General features: G+C 41.6%; 2 protein-coding genes across 2 annotated transcripts; both read right to left on the bottom strand.

The window, feature by feature from the left end:
- Nucleotides 1-1,507: 1,507 nt before the first annotated feature.
- On the bottom strand, nucleotides 1,508-22,594 carry usp13 (ubiquitin specific peptidase 13). Its single transcript, XM_076022762.1, has 21 exons — nucleotides 22,117-22,594; nucleotides 20,285-20,410; nucleotides 18,881-18,941; nucleotides 16,996-17,117; nucleotides 16,341-16,483; nucleotides 15,894-16,078; nucleotides 15,662-15,759; nucleotides 15,389-15,579; nucleotides 14,830-14,901; nucleotides 14,402-14,507; nucleotides 13,486-13,611; nucleotides 11,731-11,884; nucleotides 11,294-11,468; nucleotides 11,093-11,181; nucleotides 10,601-10,723; nucleotides 8,323-8,346; nucleotides 7,820-7,963; nucleotides 5,991-6,163; nucleotides 4,599-4,788; nucleotides 3,481-3,565; nucleotides 1,508-2,596 (listed from the first exon to the last, which is right to left on the bottom strand). The coding sequence occupies exons 1-21, from the start codon at nucleotides 22,225-22,227 to the stop codon at nucleotides 2,500-2,502; spliced, it is 2,595 nt and encodes an 864-aa protein (XP_075878877.1). The 5' UTR covers nucleotides 22,228-22,594; the 3' UTR covers nucleotides 1,508-2,499.
- A 1,020-nt stretch (nucleotides 22,595-23,614) lies between these two features.
- On the bottom strand, nucleotides 23,615-25,988 carry ndufb5 (NADH:ubiquinone oxidoreductase subunit B5). Its single transcript, XM_076022761.1, has 6 exons — nucleotides 25,829-25,988; nucleotides 25,276-25,358; nucleotides 24,909-24,975; nucleotides 24,747-24,808; nucleotides 24,163-24,269; nucleotides 23,615-23,809 (listed from the first exon to the last, which is right to left on the bottom strand). Exons 1-6 carry the CDS (start codon nucleotides 25,944-25,946, stop codon nucleotides 23,689-23,691), a joined length of 558 nt encoding a protein of 185 aa, XP_075878876.1. The 5' UTR covers nucleotides 25,947-25,988; the 3' UTR covers nucleotides 23,615-23,688.
- Nucleotides 25,989-26,075: the final 87 nt, after the last annotated feature.

Genomic DNA, 26,075 nt, shown 5'->3' with positions numbered 1-26,075 from the left:
GAAGCACCAAGTGTAATGCATATTACTCTCCCTGTATAACCACGAGAAAATCATTAGCACCTTTGAAACATACAATACAAAAGTAATCTTTTAAAATAAACTGTTGTTATATATATTCTGCCTTCATGTCTTCCTCTTTGTGAAATAACGTCACAACAGGCCTGTTAAAGAAGGAAAGTGTCAACAAAGGTGTAGTTTATTAAATTATCCAAAAAAAAAATTTTTTTTTTAAGTGTACAGTGCATTTGGGCACACTGCCATTACTCCGCTCGGATAAATCCAACCACGTCTGGGTAAAGGCATACATTACAAAAGTAAATGTAAAATAATCCCTTTAGGAGAACTACGTAATGAAAACTACAGAATTGGCACAAACTTCTTTTTCAAAAAAAAAAAAAAAAGGCAACAGAGTAAAAAGAGGTGACAAACCCTTTTGACACTTAGTTAAATGAAAAAAGAGAGAATTAAACTCACGAGTACAATTGTACAATCCAGAGGACTAAATGTCGACGTCTAGTGCACACGCTGACAGCGAAAAGAAAACGTTTGCCGCAGCCAAACCCAAGTGAACCTTAAAATGCTTTCCAAAAAAAAAAAAAAAAAAAGGACAGAGAACGAGCAGAAGCGAGAGCTGGAACAAAACAACCGAAAAGCAAAACAGACGGGCCACGTCTAATAATCTGCGAACAAAAAGGTGCTGGCAGGCGAAACGAGTTGTGTGCGACATTCACGGCGAGAAATCTTTGAAAGCGAGACGATTCTTCCATCATCAAGCCACTGAGGGCGAAGAGCGGACAGACTGAACTTAAAACCAGGCGGCGACTCCTTCTGGTTTGTGAGCGTAAAGAGGGAACAGCGGAGGAAGTTGCATAGAGACACTGAGCGTGTGTGGCACAGACAACAGAAACTGCAGTGGTTTATCAAGTATCGGATGAAGGTGAGATGTGACGCCATGCGTAGGCACCAGGCAGCAAAATGTTCCCTCCACTTTCTTTTCCACCGCCTTCCCAAAAGCTCCTGTCAAAACGCACGGTTTCAGGTTTCAATGCTGCGCCGTAAAGCGCAGCACTGTTTCTTCCCGCGTCGTCTTCACACCGTGCCGATGGGAAAACTAAACTTGTGTCATTCCACGTTGACACGCTCAAAATTAAACCAGGTTCGTGTTCCAGTTCCAGACTTTTAACTCAGAGTGATGAGATGAATGTTGAGTAATGAGATGAGATGAGATGAATGTTGAGGTTAATGGCTCGAATAAAAGAGACAACAGTGTAAACTGGCGGATGGTGTGGTGGGCACCGAGCAGGTTCCTGTGTTCTCTGCGGCTCCACGGGAGGTTTGTTTTTGCAGCGAGCACCATCGAGTTCTACATTCAGTGCTGCAGTCAGACCGACACAGCAGACCGACCGGGCAGCAGGTGGGTTCAGCCGTGGCGCACGTATTGCTTTTGCCGTGAGGCATAACTGGATAAACAGAGCTGTAAAAAAAAAAAAAAAAGTGGCAAAAAACATTATTTTCTTTTTTTCATCATTCAGGGGCCAAAGTCGGATTCTGTCATCATGATAAAGGAACCAAACAAGCGCGGCTCCAGCTGAGAGACGGACTTTTGCATTGTCGGCAAATATTGCAGGCATTCATCTTGAATAACGCAAGTAATTCCAGGTTTGATCAGCTGATCCTGTTGTTAGCAGACGGCACGGTCCTCTCTTTACACACAGATGGCCAGTAGGGGAGATTTAATCACATTCAGTAACTTACATCCAGCAAACGACGACATCCGGTGCAAAATGCAGACTAAGTTCAGACTAAGTTCAAACAAAAGTGCTTGCAGGGAAATAAAACTATTTGTATATTTTTGAGAAGTGAAAAAGTGTCTCCAGGTAAAAGTTAAAGCTACTGCAGTGAGTTCTGATCCTGTTTGCGGCTCTCTTCTTTGCCTCCATCTCAATTTTTGCAACGGCCAACAACAGCTTTCGAACCCTCGAGTCGACGGGACAGTGGCTCACTAGCCGCATCCTGTATTTGCAGCTGTACTTTCTGAGCATGTCCGGTTTGGCAGCAAAAGCACTCGCGTTTCAACACGACTCTTAATAAAATGAAATAAAAAATTTAATAAAAAAAAGTACCATTTTGAAAAAAAAAAAAAAAAAAACTGGCACTGTGGCAGAAGGCAGCAACCGTGGGATCTGATATGTGACAGTACTTTCGCACGCGCAACCGCCGCACGCGTCACCTCCTCATCTCCACCACCGGGAGCTCAGCTTGTCTAAAACACAAACAGTGAGAGCTAAACATGAACACGACACAACAGCACAAAAAGCACGTCACTTTTTCCCTTTTCCGACTCGCGGCTGCTCCTGGCGTGGCCTCACGGTGACGCGAGCGAAACCAGTCTGAGCCGTCGCCCCCCCGCGCTCTTCTCCGTCCCTCTTCTTCTTCTTCTTCTTCTTCTACCTCCTCTTCATCTTCTTCTTCCGCCGTCTTTGAGATGATGGCTTGCGTCTAGCTGCTCGACAGTCGGCGGTAAAAGTAGACGTAGCCCAAGTCTTTTGGCGGCCGCTCCGACAAGCACACCTTGTGGTCGTTGTAGATCACCCACCTGCAGGGAGACACGGAATCCATATTTTTACGGCGCTCGGAAATGTCACCACTCTCAGGGCTCAATACCGCGAGGGCAGAGAAAAGGGCATCGTCGCAAAACAAGCACGCAAGCCAAAGCAGCTCCTGTTTTTAAAGGTCCAGTGTGTGAAATTTTTAAGGAAGCCCAGTATTCAAGCAAGCCCACCTGACGTTTTTATTTATATATACATATATATACATATACATACATATATATACACACACACACACACACACACACACACACACACACATATATATATATATATATATATACATATATATATGTATATATATATATAAATACACACACACACACACACACACACACACACACACACACACACACACACACACACACACACACACACACTTTAGACCAATGACGTCAAATTGGATAATATTTCACGGCACACCTGACATTCTCTCACGGTACACTAGTGTGCCGCGACACGGTGGTTGAAAAACACTGCCTTCGAGTATGAGGAGGCCAAACTCACAACATGTTTCCACTGATGGTTTCTGTCATTTTGAAGATACAGTATGCTGTCATTCTGTCATTTCAAGGTTGCAAATATTGTACTAATGCAGTAAAGTCTGGATTGACCAGACAGATGTCCACTTTAGAAATGGGTCGGGATGGTTTTCTGGGGAGCCTGGCTCAGAATGGCATCTCTGCCAGTGCTGGGACTGCGAGGTTTTGGCTTCATTTTTTTGGTGTTGTTGTTGAAGGGCAGGCGCAGAGACGGGTCGTTTGTCTTTATCCAGTCATTTAGTCAGTTACAGTGATTTACAACGTGTTCTCCTGTAGCGCAGCGAGCTTTATGAATATAAAGCGGCGCGGCGAGAGTGCGTGCGGCTCACCTTCCTTCTTTTTTAATGTGACAAACATAGTGTCCCGACATCGTGGACGCGCCCATGTGGCTGATGAAGGCAAAGAGCTCATAACCTGAAAAAAAGCACAGAAATGCAAAGTCACACATAGGATTTGGATTCAAATAGAATATAGCAGCCATTGTACAATTTTTCAAAGTTATTTTCCAACTCACAACCTCTGCAAAAGGACATTCAAACACCCGACATCCATCAACATACCTTCGAGCACTTTAACCCTAGGAAATCATCACAAAACTAAAAAGTTCAAATGCAAGAGTTGTACCCATACCTGGCCATTTTATGTGTGTGTTGTTTCCATTAGTGGAACGCACAGTTTATCACACCTGACCAGAAAACAGGGTCCTCATGAGTGAAGGAGAAAGCACACGTCTGCCAAGCAGCGAACAGCGGTGAATTAATTAAAAATGATGAAAGGCCAGGGAGTCTCTGCATTGCTGAGGGGATTTTATGATTCTCTCCCACAAAGCTGGATATCAGCGGCGTCAAGGTGGCAACCATCCAGCTATGTAAATGGATTAGAATTTTGCCCACATCACTTTGGGATAGTATTAAGTCTTAATAAGGACTCGGAGCAGGTGAGAGACGAGAAGCAGTAGAGGAAACCATGTCAGAACTTCACTGAAAACTGAAAACCTACATTCACATTAAGCATGTAGCAGAGGTTTTTGGACATTATTTTATTGCAACTCCATGTTTTCTTTCCTTGTATCTTTCTTTCTTTTTCTTTACTCTGCTACAATCACTGAATTTAGTCTAAAAACACTTGTTTTTGTTTTGTGCTCCATCTTGTGTGATTGTACTCTCACACTACTGTGTTAGACTTGAAGTGTTTGTTATTATTTAACCTCACTCTTTCCTTTTAGTTTTTGCATTTGATTCTTCTTCTAATTTTCCCTTTTTGCACTCATACCTGGCTTTCAGATTTGTGTGTCTGGTTCCCCGAATCTAGTTAGCAACTATTCCAACGTCACTTTTGTGCAGCGGGATTTTGAATTTTACTCTTCTTAATTCTTATGAAAAAGGCATGCAGACAACACAAACTTTCCCCTTGAGTCGAAACCGGAGCGGTTAGCTGGACAACTTACGTCCCGGCCCGTCTTTGATCCGCGGACCCGTCACGTCTCTGTCTGGGGAGAGCGTGGAGTCGCTGTGGGAGTTTGTGTTGGAGAAGGCGTTGTCGTTGGGCTCCATGTCTGCCATGTCAGACGCGGCATCACTCTCTTCCTCCTCCGGGTGAGTGAAGATCCAGTCCAGTGCTCGCTCCAGGTTATTGTTCTGGAAGAAATACGTGCTCAAGTTGGAGTCGTTCCAAACAAAGTGCATTTATGCATTTTTTTTTTCCCTTTACTGCACATTCTAATATCTTCCAGCGCTAAAACCCAGTAAGGCAGTGATTATTTGGGTTCAGAATTCACAACACTGCCTGAGGATGTTGCTAAAGAGGATTCTGTCTTTTTTCCATAAAAAAGAAATTACAACACATTTAACAAGGAGAGAACAACATTAGTTCATATTCAGTTTTCCTTTTCAGTCACTGAAGTATTTTTGGAGTAGATTCTTTGTAGGCGAAGCTCAACGTGTTAAAGTGTTAAAAAGTGAGCAGTCGTTTGTGGATGAGCTGGCAGTCATCCATCTGGGCCAAATTCCTCCACAAGATGCTTGCCTTTAATCCAAAATAGATGTGCGATACCAGCAGAATGTGCAGCGAGCTACCTGCTTTTTCTGTCCCTCCCAGGCCATCGAGGTCATCCAGAAAGTGACTGCTGCTAATTTCTGGCTAATAATACACCAGTCACGAGACCCCCACTTTGCTCCCCAACCTCACATCTTCCTCATGAGCAAAATGTATTTTCATACATTATTTTTGTTGTCATTCTTGTGCAGTTTCTTGTTTGGAAATCAAACATGACAGAGGAAACAAGACTATTAGCAGCAATTTCGAAACAAGAGAGCCAACAGGGTTTCAGACAGTGTATTTCCATCAGTCACATGAGCAACTCTTGCACTGAGTGCCTCTCAGGCAGGGCCTGTTCCTGGACTTGAAAGGCTGTGCTAGTGGCATCGCCCACACCCAGCCAGGACAATTGGTAAACACCATGTTGAAGAGGCACCTTTCATCACTTTGTCACTAGGTCTATCGTATCTGCAGTTTGGAAAGGCAACATGTAGACCAGCCAAAGCTCACTTATGACTGGCAGAAGTTTTGTTTTTGTTTTTGTTTTTAAATCAACTCATCCTTTATTTGCCCTTCTTCAAACAACACCTTTCTTCATTCAAAGCGCACATGTGGAAGCCCTGTTGCAAGTCACCATCACGATAAAATCCACATATTCCTTCCATGATAATACTGGACACAGTCTTCGCAGTTGTTTGTACAAAAATGAGCTGATTTATTGTCTATGATTATGTTGCTGTCATATGATTCTATGTATATTTATACATCATGTAATCACGGGGGGAGTAGGCCGCAGACTGACCGTGGCTTTCAGTGCCCGGATACTGTGAGAGCGAGGAAAGCCCATTGAAGTGAGGATGGCGATGCTTTCCTCCGGCGGCAGGTTGTTGCTGATTGGGGCGGCACCCATGGTGCTGTCGCTGGTGGACGGCCCAGCATCCATCATGGAGGGCAGGATGAGTGGTTCCGCAAAGTCTAAGGAAACGTAAATGGAAGCACAGCAAAGTTTTATATTAGGGATGTCAAACAATTTTTTTTTTTAAATATAGGGGGTACTAATGGAGTGCGGACAAGATGCAAGCTTCATCTCAGTGGGTTGGCTGAAGTCGGGCCGTCGCAGGAACTTAAACATCAAGTCAACACTCCATGCGCTTTCTGCAGATTCTGATGAAAGTGAAGTGACCCTCATCCTGGGAACAAGGGCACTGAGGCTGTAATTGCTCTCATGGTGGCCATAAACAGAGCCTTCATTACTGTCCTTGCCATAAACCAACATGCACACTAACTATCACCCCGCTCTATCTCTGCCTCATGTCCTTTAGCTCCTTCAAAGCACCGTTTGTTTGTTTTAGGGACCAAATAATAAAGGCAGTGTATCTGTTTTCATGTGCAGTATTTTTTTAACAAGCCTATAAAACAGCTTAAACTAACAAGGATAATAACTTACAAATCAAAGTTGCAGCACTGCCGCAATTATCTTCTAGTTTACTTGTGTTAAATGCAGCATTTAAAATTCACTTCAAGCAACTTCCACATTGTTCTGTACAGCAGTGTACAAGCGGCATGTAAAAAAACAGCCTAAGTGACGCTAATGTAATATTAAAAAGACCAAACAATTACCGGTCTAGCTAAAATAAGTAATGTCTGTGCAGCAGACTGGAACGGAGTGATGCCATTGATGTTATTGAGTCTGAAAGTGGCCCATTTTGCAGATACACAAGGTTCAATTAAAGTCAGACAGGACTATTGAGGCCCTTTTATAGCCAAGCAGGGAAATAAAAATGACACGAGTCCGCGTCTCAAGGGAACCTCTCGACTGCTGAGAGGCTCTAAGACAAAGTCATCTCAGACAAAGTTTCTATTGTTGCGTCTTGCAAAGATAATCACTCGCAGTGCAGAGAGGAAAGCCACTGTTGTCTAGTGGGGCTGGACGTTTGATACAACTCTGACCCTGAATTATCTTTGTGTTTGAAAAAGGTCCAGAACAAATCGTCTTACTTTGGATTTGGCCACTTCTTTCCCTGCAAAGTGATTATTCTCCCTGTCCTGAACTCACTGGCCTACTTCAAATTGCTCACTTCCTTAAATTTGCAGATTCAGCTATCTGCTGATATATTTGGCTCTTTCTATGCACCTGCTGGTCAACCCATTTGCCACTTTTATTTTTGGAATCCCCGAGTTGCTTTATTTAAAAGCCCTCCCACTCAATTAACGCTTACTCCCACCTCTACCCAACTCCATGCCCTATTTCTTTGCAAAGTCTATTTTACCCTCCCTATTTTGATCTCTATCACGAGACCCTCACCAATTTCTTAATAGTAGCACCACTTCTAAATAATAACTATAAATTCAATATGTATAACTACCTATTAAGTTTCAGCACTGACAAATGGATATACACTCAGTGCCTTTGTTATACTGTCCTGTTCACTGTTAAAGCAGTTTCATCTCAGACACAAACCTATACAATGTGAACAAATTCTTAAAATTTGACGAAGATGGCTAATTGGATGTATTTACACCACTTTTTAATTTAGCACTTCCAAGCGTGTTCATGTTGACTTGCTTCCTTGGGGTGAAACTGTGTTATGGGAGCAACTGGGCCATTCTGGTGCTTTGTCTCTCCCCTACCTGGTTCCTCCATGTGAGCGATGATCCAGTTGAAAGCCATCTCAGGGCCCATGTTGCCTGTGTAATAGACTGCCTTCCTGCAGGCCTCCAGCGGGAAGCCCATCTCAGCCAGCTGCATTGCTGCTGCCTCGTCTATTTCTGGAGCTGGGAGCACAACAAAGCCAAATCACTGACTAAATGATGGCATTTGCTGACTCAACACTCACAGTCCAGACTAAACTAACAAACAGGATTTTTGTGTGCTTCTCTCTTTGGGCCTCATTAAACAAAGTGACCAAAGAGAATGTGCTCTGCCATCACTCTTTTTATTGGGGGGTGATTTATCAAGGAGAGGAACGGTTCTGCACGCTGTCAAGAGAGTTTGAGTGCAAGCAGGAAGCAGCTGCAGCACCTGCTCATGTATACAGGGCTCTCATTAATAATGCTCGAAACAAAACATCATCATTAAAACTAAATATGCGCACATTTGTAGGATGGACTAAGACAAAGAAAAACATACTCACAGTCAATTGAGCCCATGGAGCTATCTAAAGAAAAAACAAGACAACGCATACATTAGATGACAGACACCAATAAGATTATCACACAGTGATGCTTTTTACCTTTAATTGTGTTTGGAAGGACCACACAATGTTTTTGCCAAAGCTAAGAAAATCTGGAAGTTTACTAAAAGAATATATGAAGCAATTGTCAGCACAAATAATATATGCAGACAGCTCTCTCATCATAAATCAAATGCTCCTACTTGGAAGGTAGAGTTTATGTACTCATTTTGACTTATAGATAGTACTATCTCCAAGATGTACTTTGATACCTTTCTCTTAACTGTCTGAAAGATATTTCAACCCAATAATTTCAGATTTGTTTTGAAGTCTTGCTCACCAAGTTCTCTTTCTCCCTTAAAAAAAACAGATCATAGTTCATTTTAAATATCCGGGTATTCCAACTTGAAAAATGACTTTCCATTTTAATCTTGCAGGAGATGATATTAGCTGGGAAAGACAAATCTGAAACGATTGCCTATACATCTTCTGTTTAACAGCCATCTGGAGTTCAGTAACATATATATTACACTATAGTGATGTAAAACAGTGAAAACCTCTAGATCGATTGAAGTAATGCCTGGACCCCCAAAGAGACATATTGTGGCTCAAATATCAGAAAAGAACAGAAAAAACATTTGAGCAGGACTGTGTGATCTGAGACGCAGCAAAACATCAGCAGTCAAAAGATGATTCATCCCTGCCGGTGCCAGCGGGGATATAATGGGCCTGCGGTTCATTCGCAGCTACCTCAGAAACAAAATTAAATAAATAACTTACAAATGTGGCGAAGAAGCTCTGAGTTTCTCTTTTCATTTCAGTTTAGGCAGCATGGCGTTTATACTGTTGCTTACTTTACCCTCTTCAAAGAAAAATGCTCAACAAACCAATTCAAACAACACAACCTAAAATCTTGCAATATCTCATTTTGCATATTTTAATTCCTCGTTGTCACTGTGGCCCTATTTGAGACCTCCATAGCAGCCTCCTCTCAGGCAATAATCTGCACTTCCACCTCAAGCAAAGTAGTTTTTAACTAAACAATAAATAAATAAAAAAATTTAAATATCCCAAATACAAATTTTTAAGATAGTCAATGTTGTGGTTTTAGATATTTGACATGTGAGATACAGTTCAGCATGTGATCTTCGGTCCTGAAATGTGACTTTACCGGAAAGAGCGGAATGTTTAGACCTCACTGGTGCCCAACACCGAGTCAGTTAAAGGCAATGGTTCTCAAACCACCCCCCTCCACCCAAATTTGGGGCTAGAAGCAGTCGGGGCTAGAAGCCCCAAATTTGACGTGGCTGTGTCTTGAGGGATCCCGATGAACCTGCAAGTGGCCCCATGTCTCTAGGAAAAGTTGACTTTTCACCCCATAGACTTGCATGGCATTAGGCGTGAAACCCAGTGAAAACCAAGTACAGATGCTACTCTGGCTGTACTTGTATGAGCTCCTCCTTGACAGTCTTTTTTATTCTAGTCAGTCCAGAACATTTTGTGCTTCACACCTGCTAAAATATTAAGGAAGACTGCGATTACTTGGTGTAGTAGAAGATCTCCAACAGCAAGAAGAAAGAAACAGAGCCAGAGAGAAGGTCGACCAGGGGTGAGTCCTGAAATAGTATGTGATACTGGAAGGCAACTAACTTTTCAGAGCGGTAACAACAATATTGCTCTAAAATGCACTTGTTCAATGAGTCAGGAGACATACATTGCAAGACGGCCTCATGAAATCATTTTAACTTCGAAGGCTTAGCCACACTGTGAACACGACAACCTTTGAGTAATTGTCTGCACCTGCCTTCCCAATGGGATTCCATTCAGTAAGCCCAGAGCGAGAAAACTTAGGTGGCTCCAAGTGGAGCATCATCTTATAGACAATTTCACGGATCATTTATTTTCATCACAAAACTACACCTCACAAAAAACAACGTTAGAAGCACAAACATCTGAGTCGTCACCACTCAACTAGCGACACTCAATCCATTTTGAAATGTGCTCCTGATATTTTGCGCTCGTTCTGAGTTATCTGGTTATAAATCCAAAGATGAGGGCCCTCTAACAGACCCTCCAACAGCATTTGGAGTTTAGATTTCAGCATATACATTCAAGTGTCTGCAGACAAGTCCAGCCATTCTGTCCTGTGTCATTGAAAAGTTACAGAAAAAAAGCAGAGACTTCTCTGCAGTTTGCATTTCGCACTTTAAACTTGTCCGATGCTGCAAGGATTATGTACCTCTGGTGTCCTCAGGCAGCACGATGGGAGGCATGAGATCAGGCAGCTCCTCCTCTCCTGTCTGCAGTCCTGTGGCCCGCATCCGACTCAGGTCCAGAAAATCTGGAACATCTATGGCCAGGTCTGCAGACAAACAGCCATTATAAAACTCGGGTCCTAATGAGCACTTAAATTTCCTGATGATTAAAACAATTAAAAAAAAAACACTAAAACACAGCTATTGCTGATTTCGCTTATTATATATTGTAATGAATTTGGACTCGCACACATTTAATCACTGCACTGTAGAGCAGGTCGAGACTAGTTGGACTAAAGGACAAGGCTTCAACCACGTGAGACTGAACAGAGTCTGCTTCTGGGGAAGTTTCCCCCTTGCAGTCCATTGGTGCCCCCTTCTGGGCAGTAATGGCACTTGGGAAAATGGCTGGTAAATAAACAGGGGGACAGAGATTCTGAAATCATTTCATGTCTTGGGAGCTTTTATATAGTTACCAAGTTTTTTTGGCACCCAGTCAACTCCAAATGTGAACTTCTTAATCTGCATCACCAGGTACTCTGGAAATGAGGCAAAACGGGACGTTCTGCAAAAGAAGAAAGCACAACAAATACATTTAAATTCAATGACATTTACCATTCCTCAGAAATGGACCTTAGTGTAATAAAGCCATGACCAGAATGTAGCCCCTTCCTTACTTGACTCCAGCTGACTTGGCCTGCAGTGCAGAGCTCCAGAAGTCGGGGACGTTTTCCGGCTCAGTGAAGGCCTGCAGACACGCGGTGAAAGGAATCCTCGCTCTGACAGGCTCAGGGGGGGGCCGCATGTTCTCCTCCGCCTCCTTCCTCTTGGCCTCGTAAGCCAGGAGCTCCTCTGGTAAAAAACAAATCAAACACAACTCTTGCTGAGCAGCACAAAACATTCTATATTCAGATGTTTCAAATAAAACATTTCCATATTTTATTTTTTTTACACTCGACATAAAAACATCTCAGTCAGCCCGACTGCCTGTTCAGAAAGGAACTGAATTCCGGTTGCAGATGGTACCGCCTGATCCCAGAACGTACAGGCAGCTGTGGTTTCTCACAGAGAACAGAAGTGTGACCGAGTCGTTCATGTATATTAGCTACCGTACCTCTGTTGGTGGCAGCCTCGATGGGGGCGGGCAGGTGGATGCAGTAATCCACCCGCTGAGTGTAACGGACCCGACGTGTCTGGCAGCACTGGATTCTCTCCTCCACCAGGAAACGGAAGACATCACTCGGGTTCTCTGAACCCGCGCTGTTCCTCTGCACACACGACAACACACCACCGCCATTGATGAAAACAACATCATCAAGAAGGACATCCAATAAAGTGTCCTGATAAAGAAAAGACAAATCTTTTCCTAATAATGTGTGTTTCTATAGGGGGGAAAACTGAGAAATCAAGTTTGGAGGAAGAGACAACAACCTTGATGTTGACAGCTGGTTGAAAATATAGCGGCTCCATCTGCTACATGTTAACAGCCAATGGTGAAAGAATTAGTCTGATGTGAGAGGGGGATTTTTTTTTCAACTGTCATGCTCTAAAGCCACGATCAAAGATATTCACGTCCATTTTTAATTTTTGTGGTTGGGCGGTCTATCCTATTATTACGGAAGAGGATTAGGGCCACAAGAGAAGAAAGAAAAATCAAGAAAGAAATAAGAAAAAAAAAATCAAGTTTCCATTTTGAGTTTAAAGTTGAAATTTCGTGATTAACATGGAAATTTTGAGAATAAAGTCAAAATTTTAAGAATATAGTCAACGTAACTAAAGTCAAAATTTCAAGTTAAAGTTTAAAATCCCAAGAAGTTGATGTCATCCAAATTTTGGGATTCAAGTCAAAATTTTGGGATTTAAGTCAATGTAAATAAAGTAAAAATTCCAAGATTAAAGTGGAAAGGTCATATCTTTTTCTTCTTCTTGAAGAAAAAGAGGATTCTCTTTCGTATATTATGTGATATATGATGGTGAAGCACAACGTTCAATAATTTAATATTAAAGTATTTGTCTACTTCAAATTGGTGTACAGCTTTATGACAAACATGTAAATCGACAGTGACACAGCAGCAGATCTTTAATGCATCACTTCAAAATATTCCTTGGCTATTGTCTTTCTAAAATTAAAATTAAAATGTGACCACTGCACAAACACAGCATGAGGGATCTCTCTTTATAAACACAAGCAGTCTGGGAAAGTTTAGACAGGTTTTTTTTTAAGGAAGTGATGAAGGTCAGCGACGCAACACAACAGTTTGCCTTGCAGCCTCTTTCCTTCTATTCTAAGAAGCAACAGAAATACGGAAGATAAAATGGACCTCGGGTTAAATGCGCAGGCTGATGCAGGCTGAGGCGTGTCGCTGACGCTGGAGGAATTAGTCACATTATTTATATCGGGAAAACTATTCAGTATGTGATTTACAGAATGCAAGAGAGGCGGATGTGCTGAAATACAAAAGGACGATGCAGATCACGAGGAGGCGAGGAAACGTCGTTGCGTTTTACTGCTCTTCACAACACGAGTGAGACAGAGAGAGGAAGCGCTTGGTCCAAGTCGGGGCATGTTTTACAGCCGAGGCGAAACAAGCATTATCTCCCCACCATGTGTAACAGATAGCACGGAGCTATTTATATCCCTGGTTCAGAGAGAGACACATCAGGAGGCTCCATGAGCGAGTAGCAGCCATGAGGACAGTGTGTTGTACTGAAGCAGGCGCCGCTTCGGCTTCACATTCAAGTGTGCGAGAGGTCAACGTGAATGTATCCAATTCAAAGAAACTTAGGAACGATATTAATGGGTTCTAATCTAAACATAAATGAACTGTCTGTTCAGCCTTTTTCTATTTTTATTTTCAATTTCTCTCACCTCCACCTGGTTGATGACGTGCATGAGGAATTCATGGGAATCTTGCTGTCTGTTGGAGGAGAACTCGGGGTGCCCCCTGCTGACCAGAGCCTTGAACATGCGTGGCGAGATCCCCTTCTGCTGGTGCTGGAACAAGAAAGTCTGGAGGTCACACAGACTGGCTGTACATGATGGTGGAAAGCACACAAGTCACAAATACTAGGCTTAACTAACAGCTAACGTCTGACTATTGTTCACCGATGGCTCTAATGTGAGAACAAGATGCAGGTCTACATGTAAACTCCTCTTCTATCCAATGCAAGCGGTAACATATCATTAGTTCAAGCTGACCACAGCGTTAGAGCACTTGGCCCCAACACACCTGTCAACATGTGTCCAAACCTCATGACTCCACCATCACATATATAGGAAGTGCAGGATCACAGCAACTGCCATATCAATTACTGCCACTGCTCAGGCTCAAATGAAGCTATAGGCTTACACATCCCTTAAATTCATTTTGAAATCTGTATAAGAGAATAACTGAATTTTAAAAAGATCTTAAGAAATTCCTGAGAGCAAAGGACGCTCATCAAGAACAGCAAATAATTGTGAGGAAATTCAGTCAGTGTTGGTGTTGTGCTGGATCTGTGTACAGAGAATCAGTCTCACATTTGGGGCCTCCTGCTTTGAGTCATTTTCAGATTGAAGAGAAAATAAGTCAAAGACGCTAAAGTTGACAATGTGTCTAAAAATCGCATTGTTTTTTAAATAAAAATGGAGAAAATGCATTAACAACATGAATACTCTTCATGTATTGAAGAGCTTTACAACGCTTTAGAAATCATTTCATGCATAAATAAGAAAAAAAAACTTATTTTTCTACAGATGAGAGAAAGCAAGACTATTACAGACCCAGGTCAGGAGCTGGACATACCCAGTTCAATGCCCTGTGTTCTTCTTTCATCACCTGTTCAATCAGCTCAGATTTCATGGGTGGTTTGGCGTACTGGCCTGAGAGCAGCCCGTGTCCCAGTTTAGCCCTGCCGCACAAAAACAAAGTCAGACACATTGCTGCGTTTCATCAGGCTTGTCAATTATTTGTTTGAGAATGTCCAACGTGTAACTTCTATATGGCATGAAACAGAGTAGAACATCTGAACATCAGTGTGCTTTTAGTTAGATCACCAGAAATACATAACTAATGTCTTTTCATTTATTTGCATTATTTTGTATTGTCAAACATTTATATTGACGTAAAGGGCAGGTCCTCTTTGGTCAAGGTGGCCTTGTTGCACCACCTTGTTCAGAGGAAGCTGATGTTGGGAAACCAACACTGCATTATGCAATTCTGAAGTCACTTACATCTGTGTGCTAAAGTCCTGACTGGGGTCAAGGGGTGAATAGTCAAATATCCTCTGAAGATTACCCACATACCTATAGATCATGTCTCAGACAGGGACAGGGGGGGAGAGAGAGAGAGAGAGAGACAGAGAGAGGACGTTAGGAAACACACTCGGCTTCTGAGAAAAAAACACCTTTGAACGTCAAAACTGCTGCAAACTCAGTTTTTAGTTTCAGTTTCCTTTTTGTTTTTCCTTTCTTATTCTAGAAATACTTTATATTGTTTTATATATATATATATATATATATATTTTTAATTAACCAAATCTTTTCTCCTCTTTGCACTTTATGTAGCTGTAATTATGTAAATTTCCTCAATGTGGGATAAATAAAGGCATTCTATTTTAAAATGTATTCTCCTGATTGCTACCTAATCCAGAGCTATAAGGCACATTTAAATACACATTTAAAGACATGTAAATAATGTTTGTTTTTTATCAGTCAAAATGGTATGAGGTATCATGTGTGAATAGGATTAAACAAAGTCTTTCGTCTCTCGTCTTTTAACGGTGTAACTCACATTCTCTGGAAGTCTGGGATGCTGAAGAGCACCTGCATCACTGTGCCGAGGTAGCAAGTGTTTCCAAGGTTTTTGATGCCCGTGTAACCAGAACCAAACACTGCTTTCAGTTTCATGCCCGACTCCTGGATCACCTCCCACTCGCTGACGCGCGGCCGGCTGTTGTTGTCTGTGCGGTGACCGTTCTCCGTCTAAGGCGGCAGAAAGAACTTTAACGTTGAACTCCACGTGCTGACAATGACCATTTGTGTGCTTAGGACAAGAGCAACTTACCCTGCTTTGCATCTGCAGCATGTCAATTCCAAAGTGCGATAAGTGTTCTGATATAAGAGGATCCAAGACGGCTTCCTCCTCCTCAAATGAGTATACATCTGAAACGAAAACATCAACTGTTGTTAATGAAAATATCATCACCAGCAACAACAAAATCAACATGTATGATTTACGGCAACTTTGTGTACGAGAAATAAAAGAATGAGCGTGCAGTTCAGCATGTGTGCCGTACCTGCTCCATCTGGTGTGATGGTGTCCAGTTTGACTGCTAGAGGATGGTTGGTTTCTTTGTAGTGATCCAGAGCGTGGCCGTTGCCGCCGCTTCCATCAAAGAACCATTTTCCGCAGAACACCGCTCCATCGGTGAGGTTCAGCCACAGGTTCTCTCTCATCTCACACTTCTGACACTTCCAGCCACTGGCAGCGGGAAAACGCAGGCTCCTGTTACTATCAACCCTTCATATCTGCATTCACTTACACTGTGCGGCAGACATAGTAGAGACCTGGGTTCCATCGAAAAAAAAAAATCTAAATCTAAAAATATCTATTAAAAAAAATCGTTGTCAGTGTGATGATCTGTCAATATCCCCACAATAGTTATTGCCCGTTAAAAAAAAATCTAATGTCATCTGTATGAATAAAATAATCTTATATGTCCACATGACTGTGTCTATGGTACCTTGGTGGGATCCTGACTCCGTTATCCAGCTGCCTGAGGCTTCTGGCATGTCGAGACACCTGGATCTCCTCATCCCAAGATTCAGGCTCCTGCTTCTTGTAGGCCGACGATGCATTCAGCACTGCGTCACAGGCGATGGTTACCTGAACGTGACAGCAGAAACAAAGAATCTAGTTAATTTTTTTGGAAAGTTGTATGAATATAACAATTGCTGTGATTTAAGGCATATGAGCTTCAAATGCAGTCATCAGTGGCAGGAAACAGAGGATCAATCATGGACATGCAACATTCAGCACAGACAGAGCAAAACGATATGCTGCTAATGCAAGTCATGCAAACAAAACAGTCATAAAAGTCATAAATGACAGCACAATTTGGACTAATAACAATAATAAAAACACACAACATGCAAAAGCCAGGTGTCTCCACTGTTGAAGTTCATCGTGCCCTGAAAACGGAACTGAACACTCCAACACGTCAGTTCTGCACACATTGTAAGCAAATGAAGAGAAGCCACAGCACATCAGCAACAAAAGTGCACACAGTTGTTTGCCTACGTCTAGAATATGTGGCCATGCTAGGCTCCCTCTGATGAGTGCACCTTCACACGACCATGCAGGGAAACACAGAGCGCTGCCAACACCAACTCACGGACCAGAGCAGGCAACTCCTCAATATTTGGTAAGGGGATCTCGAAGTGGTCTGGGAAAATGACCAGCTTGGCCTCATCCTCATATTCATAGTCCTCTCCATTAAAGTCACGGTTGAGTTCTAGATCTACGGGGGAGGAAGTAAACAGTGAGCTACTTCAAGTGTCAGTATGGTTTGTTTTTGAGATCTCTTTGAAGTTGAAGTGTGGTCAAGGTTGCTCTCTTGAGGTCATCTTACTATGTGGTGCTGACTTGTTGAGCCCAACCCATTAATATGAATGGGAGGTTTTAATTTAGGCTGTAAGATGTCCTAATGACTTAAGATGACTCTTTGACTTGAATGTCTCATGCGGCTCTATAATTAGAGAAACACATCTGTCGTCTTCAGCACTTTTAACCATCACTGGAGAGACCTTTGTCTGAGAACCACACATGTTCATGTCATTAAAGATGACCAAAAAAAAAATCTTTTTGGTATTCAAATGATCATTTTGACTGTAATCTCTGTAAAGTACACCTCTTCTTCTTGTCAGAAGAAAATACGATTCGAATCCCAGATTTGAAAGAAATTAAATGAATAATATAATCCATAAGAATAGAAAATGTACATACATGTCTGGCTATCCTGCTTCTAATTTTATAATATTCAATGAAAAATTAGTCATCTTGAAAAATTAAAATGCACAAAATGAACTGAAGCGTCTTGTGTTTCATTTTCCAATAATGAGTATTTCTATTCACATTAAGTGTGGGTCCACTTGTGTGACAACATATCATCGGTCAGGAACCTGGAGTTCAGGGCACCATCATTATTATAAAAAGGATTACCATTAACACCTTGATCACCAACATGTCAGATCTACGTCATGATGAACTAGAATAAAGAGAGGACTTCATCCAGCGGCCTTTAGTCGTGTGATGACTCATAAGAATCAGGATCACAGGTTATCTTTGACGCCGTTAATGCTATATTGGTTTCATTGGTTTGATTAGATCACTGGTATGGTATGAGAATGGCAGTTTCAAACACGCTCAAGAGTCGCATCAGAGATCTGGAATATTCAAGGAGAAATCTGTCCGTCCCGGCGGTCAGGAGGGAAGGTTGGAGACGGTGAAGTCTACCAAGCTGAACATCTAACACATCTATCAAATCTTGCAATCAGGTCTGAATGGAAGGAATTCCAGCCTCCAGCCGCGAGGGGGAAGGCCTTGGTCCTCTCAGCGTCACGGCCACCGTGGAAGTGTGTCAGCCCAGGAGGGAGGGTGACAGGTGGCGGCAGCTGAGAGGCCAGTGACCAGCCACCCTGTCCTCGCAGCGAGGAGGGGGAGGAGGAGGAAGAGGAGGTAGAGGAGGGCGGCTTTCATTTAGAACAGTTACCAACCACATATACAAATAAACCGGCTATAATGGGCGCGCAGTGGGAGAGGAGGAGGAGGGGGATGGGGTGGGGGAGGGAGAGGCCTCATCATGGGAAATATGTGATGCTCGGGGAAAGGGGCAGCTGGCAGGTCAGCACGGTGTCACAAACAATAACATACAGTTTGTTTTGCATGTGTGTGTCATTTCATACATTTTTCAAGAAAGGTCCAAAGAAATATTCAAAGATAAAGTGCCAACAGTAGATAGACACTGAACAGTAGAGTTTGTTTTTTTACTTCTTGTGCTTATTTGAACACCTACTGCTGGGCGAGACTGTTTACAGTACCGTCAAAACAGACTTCCCAGAATATTATTACATTTTGCTCGCCAATGAATCACAATTAAAAAAATGTATATGCGATATCTTTGAACTTTTCACCTTTTGAGGCACAATTACTAGGTTTGCTCAAACAAGTGCAGTGTCCTATCATTAACTGGTAAAAAAAAAAAAAAAAAAAAAGCAATTTTACCTAGAAAAACCTTTCCATTTCTCCGTCTGGGGATGGCACCTCCTGCAGCTCCTGTGGCTTTCTGTGTAAAACAAGGAAGAGGGGATTAAACTGGATCAAGCAATCCCTCAAACTCTAATGACGAATAAACAATCCTGAAACCCTTTTGATGGTTCTTGTAAAGAGTCGTTTTGCCCTGCTGAGGCAAGTTCCAGATGGCTTCAATTTTGTTTGAAATAGATGCTGGATGTTCAGTTTGCCAGGTCAGGTTACAAGTCGAGGGGAAAGCCCCCATCGCTGTCATGGACAGAATCAAAGAATGATAAATGCTGCTTCAGCTATGATTTGTGGACTTGGACACATATCATTTACAGTGTGATAAGCATCGTGTGCTGAGGCTTGTGTCTGCAGTCGTCTTCCTCTTTCTTTAGCACGCTGTAGCAAAGAGCAAACATAGACAGAAAAAAGGCTCTGAATTAGTATTTTAATATATTTCTTAGCAACTAGGTCCATCTTGGTTCTTTGTGGGGTTTTGGGCATCTCTATTTACTTGTCATCCAGGAGTTGACCGTGCAAAATAAGAGAGAATGCTGACTCCACTCGCAGCCAAGCGGATTCATGATGGGGAAAAAAACAAAAACAGCAGCCGCGGGAGCTTTTAGAATGCGAGCAGCTGTTTCTGTCCAGATCCAGGCTTGGAAAAAGCAGCACTTTACACAGCACAGCTTATCTGGCGGCAATTAGAGACAGTGAGAAAACAAGGCAACAACATCTAAGGCCTAGGGTCTGCGTTTTACTCCAAACCAGAAATAATAAAAAAGATAATTGAATGTAACGCAACTGCAACGCAACCAACAGTTTCCACTTGAATCAATAACTGTCAGTCTAAAGTCTAAATAAATAATAGCACTCTTCACATATATTGGTTGTTAAGATATTTTTTTGCCATGGTTTCATAATGAAGCATTACTGTTGCTCTTGTTGCTGTCTTTTAATTTTGAATAATTTTTAACTGAGATAACTTTGAAATCCAGGTAGTCATCACTACTCCACGCACATTTTTGTTCTCATCCACAAAGTTTGACATGATACATGGGATGTTAATTTCACATTCTTTTGTTTGTTAATCAGTTGTAGCAGCATACCAGAACTATTTTATCCTGTCAACAGCAATATTGGCCAGCTTACCTATGGGTATGGTAAATTATAATTACGTAAATGCACTGTCAAGTGGTGGAACCTTTATAGACTAATTTTATTTAAAGCGTGCACATTCTGAATGTATGAGCTAAAATTGTGCTCAACATTAATTTCAGGATGTAACAAGAATTCTATCCAATATAAATAAAGGATAACACACCATAAAGGCATTTCAGTGAACACAGTTTTAGCTCAAACAGGAGCCAACAGAAATATGTAGCGTACCTCTTTGACATGCCGTTTGAGATGCATGTAAACACACTGTCCAGTTTTGCGGTAGTGTCTCTCCACGTGTTCTCTTCCAAAGCCCAGGAATGTGTTCATACACACATACAGACCTCCCTCCGACTCCTGCACACACCGTGACAAACGGTTCCAATCAATGCAGAATCAGGAAACAACAATCAACTCAAAGGTGCAATAAAAGAAAATTAAGAATTGTGTAAAGCAATCACATCTTAATGTGTCCTGCAGTAAATTTCTATTTCACGTGAATGAGTATGAGTGAGACATTTTTTAACCCCCAGCGTATTCTTTCAATCAAGCCCTTTTATGAATGATTCAAACAAAGTGTGGACTTTCAGCTGAATGACTGCCATCTATAATTACACACATTTATTTTAACAGGAACCATTAACCAAAATAACAAAACACTCACTATTCTTCTCTTACTTTGTTTAAAAATGATTTTTCATCTTGTCGAACAACCCAAAGTCTGTTCCAAACACATTAGCACAGAAAAGAAAATCTCACTTTTATCAAAAGAACACATGCTGCTGAAACATTTTTATAAACTACAAAAATGAGCAAATTGACGTGGAAGAACTAGATCCAAAATACAAAGAAAAGAAAAGAAATCTGCAGTCGGCGTGGGCTTCATAAATGCTCGTGATAAACCTTTAAGTGGCCCAGACTGACATCTGAGCTTCACCAGTTCAAGGATAAAAATAAACCAATCCTCAGGCCAACATGGTGAACTCCAGACAGCTGAGTCACCTTTAAAAACACTTTCAGCGGAGAGCGTTCTGTTTAGCCACAACGCGAATATGAAGGGATGAAAACAGAATTTCTCAAAGAACTGTGGAAAACAAAACCATCACTAATGAGGGGACTAAAGTAACAGGATCAAGTTAATTAACCTTAAAATACATTTTAAAATAATCACATTAATTTCTCATTCACTTGTCATCAGACTGCCACCACTGCCGTTGACAATACAGCACTAGACTGCCTTGAATGTGTAACTTCGGTTTCCTGCCCAGCAACTTCTCCAGGTCACACCTGTCTTCAGGAGGACCACGTTACTCATCATCAACATATCGGAGGCTGACTTTCATCCCAGACCAGTTAATATCAATATCCCGCCACTCGTTTATTTTTTATTATTTTTTTTATATATATATTTTTATTTGTTATGTTCTTGTCAATAAACTCCAAAATTGAAAGACTAAATAAAAAATACACATGAACGGTTCGTGAACGGAACAACTGTATAGCTGTGGTGGAAACCCGAGGGCTGTAAAACTCAATGGGCAAAGCCACACAGAAGGCAAATGTGGGGGATTGAAGTGTGCATCACAGGACTGTATTACGGCCAGAGAGCTAAACCAACTGGAACAATCCACACTTTGACGTTTGAATAACTAACTCATTAATCACCGCTACAGAAGCAGCACCGTTCCCCACTGCTAGCTTACAAGCGTCATGTTTTTGAGGTGTGAGACAGGTGCGATTAGCCCGAGTGTGGTGGCTAAGGGGGGTTTGCGTGGCCTTGCCGACTGGCCGTCGCACAAAGGGGGGAATCCCTCCATCCCCTCTCCGCTGGAACGTAAACAACAATTAATTATTTATTTGTTCTCGAGGAAACGCGGCCATTGGGGCATAGACTAGAGACGGGCGGCGGGGCTCACATGCGTTCCTATCAAACCCCCGAGTCGCCTCCCCTCCTTCCTTCCCTCCCTGCCCCTCCTTCTCATGCTATGGGCGCCCCTGTGTGTGTATGTGCGCGTGTGTGTTTCCGAGTGTTTGGCCCTGAAGAGGCAAGACGGGACACTTACGGGCGAGTCGAAGGAGAAGGCGCACTCGCTCTTGAATACCCTGTCTCCCGTGCGGGGCACCCTGATGGTGGGCATGTAGGGGACCAGCAGCTCTCCGAGGTCTGTAGCCATCTTCGCATTCCTGCTTCTGGCACCACAGTGCTGCCGAGCCACCGGAGCAAGCGCTTGTCAGTGGAGAAGGATGCTATTTTTAAAGCACTCCGTCGCTACATTCCTGCAGCCGGAGGGACGTGACGTTGGAAAAACACAAAAATAAAACGACGCGCATGAGGCGGCGGGAGGGCTTCGCAGTGCTGCACGCTGGCCTGCGATGCTAACACACCGCCATGCGGGCTGGAGCTCTTTTTGCTATTATTATTTATCCGTGTTTATTCTCCCGTGTGTGTTATCCTTCTTCCGGCGTACGCACACACGCAACAGAAATGCGCTTCGCCCTGCGCAAGATTTTACGTCCACTGTTGACTTTGATGACGTTTCATGCACACGGCTATTTTACCAGCAGGGACCCTCCCACCTCTGAGGACGATTCATAAAGCCACCCATACAACCCCACCACACTCCTCTGAGCTCCTGGAGGCTGGAGCAGCATCATTGGTGGTGGATTGACTTTCAGTTTTAGTGGCGACTTCATTCTAACGAAAGACAATTGATCTTTTACCGTTAAACATAATACATGATTGCGTGTAGTAATCAGACCACTGTCTCAGGTTTATCATAAGTAAATATAGTAAATACACTAATACGATGCGCATGTGGAGACAAACTTTGATTTAGCAGGTTACCAAATGACAAGACAAGCCTGTCCTGTTGTCAGGAGGACAGCCGTTGCTGGCACAATTCCGCCACCAGGTGGAGTCATACTTGCCACGAAAAATAGTTTGCACTTACAGCGAATATTTAGGAACTAATTATTCTAATTCATATTCAGTTATTTTTCCTCAGTTTACGGAGTTACGTGTTAAAATATACTACAGGTGTACAGATTTGTCACCACCAGACTCAAGCCAATATTTTATAAAAAATAAAAAAAAAACTGTTGTTGTTTTGGTTGTCCCATATACACTCGAGCCAGTTTACATTTCACGTTTATTAGTTGAAGATTCCGACCAAAAATATAGTGAATTAAAAGGCAAGGTACATCAAGAAAACATGTTGCAATGTCCACAGCTTAAAGGCTTTCATAAAGACTGCACCTTCCCATTCTGACAGTGGCTGCCAAAAATCCTCATTCATGCATGCAAGTCTGCTCACCTCTCCTCAACCCCAGGCTGCAGACTTCCAGGCTTTTAATGGGGCACAAAAACACCTCTATAGCAGAGCCAATGAATTCTAATTATTTGTATGTCCCATTTTGTATTTCGTAAAGTATCCTTGGGTTCCTTGAAAAGCTAATTATTACATAATTATTAGTTAGTAATGCATTTTTTTCAGTGAAACTATATCCACCAACAGTTGTTAGTAGCCTAGGTTGAACAATTGAAATAAGACAAACTGCAGATTACACATAGATATTTTAATCGAATGGAGAAGGGAAAAATATACAGAAAGATTGATCGGCAAGATTTGCCTCAATCAGTTGTCAGGTGATGCCTTAGGACTATAGTCAATCAGCCCCTTGTCCACGGTTGGCACATGGTACCAGGGACCATCTCCCCTCTGCTTCATCTGTCGACGTACCTCCTGTTGTGTCAATCTGTTGGTGTCAAGAAACAGTTATTTAGAAGGTTTAGGCTTTAGGAAAAAGACTGTAGAAAACATTCTTGATTGTCAGGGAAAAGTAAAAACCTTCACTGAAAAAACAAGGATGTGTAATTCCTATCGAAAAACAAAGACAACACCTATAATCTAAAAATGTGTTATTCCTGCCTCCCCTAAACTAACTACTGTATAAACATAATTTGTCAACATCATGTTTGCATTTTAGTTTCTGCAAATAAGTATACTTTTAAAATCATTATTATTTTTGATTGTTACTATTATTATTACAAACAATATATTTGTAGTCTTCACAAACATGTTACATAATGTACCAACAGTAACACTTGCCTGGCATCTGCCTTTTCTTTTTCATTCTGGATAGCAGCCATCATCTTTTCGTACTCCTTCACTGGGGAATCACAGAGGTTCCGTGCAATCCACCTGGTGATTGGATGCTGCAATTGCACATAAAGAGATATTTCAAACTATTAATATGTAATTACTATACAAAGAATCCTAGTGTAAGTGTAACATTAATAATATTTTCATTCCATATTCAACCGTTTAAGGGGGAGAGTTCTTTCCTATCTCAGGTCCTTTCTAATGATTTAAAAAAATAATTTGGATCCATTTAACGGCTGAAGGAGTCTTCAACTGTATATAAAACATTCCACAAAGTCAAAACCAACATTGAATAAATGTTGGTTTTGTAATAATAATCTTAACTTAGTTTTGTAAACATGATGTGGCTATACAAAACTAAATTAAGATTATTATTATTGTCTCCAAATCATGTTATCTTGTAATCAAATGCACTCCTTTCAAGATACATTTTCAAATGTAGCATATTTGTTAAAAATAAAAAAATAAAAAAAAAATAATAATAATAATAATCTAATACATGAAAGAAAACAAAGAAAAAAATAGCAAACCTTGTAATACTCCCAGTGATCAGGTTCATGCCCTTCTGGAATTTCAACAAGCTCAGCCTCACCTTCACAACAGAATGAAAATCAGTCAAAATAGCCTGTTATTGTATGTTCGTTTGTTTGTTTTCATCAGTCAAAGCAACACAACCATGTATGGTCACTTACCAATAAAGACATTGACACATGTCACAAATACAGCTACGGGGATGCCTGTCAGCAGTATATAGTATTGCTGAAATAAAAAGGAATGAAAATGAGTTGACAAAATAGGAGTCCACCTTTGAATTTTCAAAAGGGGTGCAAATCATCCAATATTACTTTCTTTTTTTTTTAAACTACCACTGTATACAAATTAATAGTCTCATTGTTGTAGTAATATAGTGTAATTTAATGTAGTTTCATTGAACTGGTGCATTAGTACTGAACTAGGGTTAAGTTACGGTTGTCTTAGCTCAAGTTCACTTTAAGTTCATTAGTTCACAAGCACTTTATTGGGATCTAAGAATAAATGTTGCTGTGTTCGGTTACTTACCAATAAGCGCAGAAATCGCCTGTCATAGTAGTCTGTGGGTTTGACGATGAACATCTTCTTTCCATGACCCCAACGGACAGCCACTACAAAACAGGGCAGAAAGTTGCTGTTACATTGGAGATTTATTTACTTTTTTTATGTTTACTCTATGGAAACAATCATCTGAAAATATGGTGTCTGACGACAACGTTTTGTTAAGTAGATGAGCATGTTAAAACGCAAAACAACCTACTTTAAACAATACAGAAATACAAGTATATCCATGATATATGTGAAAATCAGATGAGATCATAAAGTAAATTCCTTTGTTGTAGTGATCCAGCATTTCTATATAAAAGATGATGTGATTCTAGAAAAGGGACGATTCCTTACAGAGTAAAACTTGAATAATGGTTATTCGATGTTGACAGCAAAATCATAGACATATGACATGACAAACGTTAGTGGCTAGTCCATATTAGCAAGCTAACGAGCTACAGAGCAAGGTCAAAACGAGTGAATGCCACACTGATCGACAATCTTTTCATTTTTAAACAACCAACGTGTGCCTTACCCTTGTCTGTCCGCGGAATTGCTCGGGTAAGTAAATTTGGTGCATTGTTTCCTAATTTCAGAGGACTCAGTCTGGCTGCAATAGCAGCAGCAGACCTGAGAACACTCATTCCCACCATTGCGACTACAGGAGGACAGCTCAACAACGCGTTTTCTGATTCGCTGACGAAATGGTGAAGCGGAAATAGACATATTTGTCGAGGGTCAAAGTTAAATAAAAAATAGTTTTAACTAAATTATATTTTATA

Source organism: Nelusetta ayraudi, unplaced genomic scaffold (genome assembly GCF_046127955.1).
Source record: "Nelusetta ayraudi isolate G7.1 ecotype Tasmania unplaced genomic scaffold, CSIRO-AGI_Nayr_v1 ptg000013l, whole genome shotgun sequence".
In the NCBI taxonomy this organism is placed as follows: domain Eukaryota; kingdom Metazoa; phylum Chordata; class Actinopteri; order Tetraodontiformes; family Monacanthidae; genus Nelusetta; species Nelusetta ayraudi.
This window is presented reverse-complemented; position numbering and strand designations above follow the sequence as displayed.

Bases quoted from the DNA above. Each gene is read 5' to 3' on its own strand.
- usp13 (XM_076022762.1), bottom strand. From the start codon at position 22,227: ATGGCTACAGACCTCGGAGAGCTGCTGGTCCCCTACATGCCCACCATC. The intron at 10,724-11,092 runs GTAACTATATAA...GTTTGTCTGCAG, and splicing joins CTGGGTGCCAAAAAAACTTG to ACCTGGCCATAGATGTTCCA. The intron at 4,789-5,990 runs GTCAGTCTGCGG...TATTTCTTCCAG, and splicing joins TCCGGGCACTGAAAGCCACG to AACAATAACCTGGAGCGAGC.
- ndufb5 (XM_076022761.1), bottom strand. From the start codon at position 25,946: ATGGTGGGAATGAGTGTTCTCAGGTCTGCTGCTGCTATTGCAGCCAGA. The intron at 25,359-25,828 runs GTAAGGCACACG...CCTGTTTTGTAG, and splicing joins AATTCCGCGGACAGACAAGG to TGGCTGTCCGTTGGGGTCAT. The intron at 24,976-25,275 runs GTAAGTAACCGA...TTTTTATTTCAG, and splicing joins GGCGATTTCTGCGCTTATTG to CAATACTATATACTGCTGAC.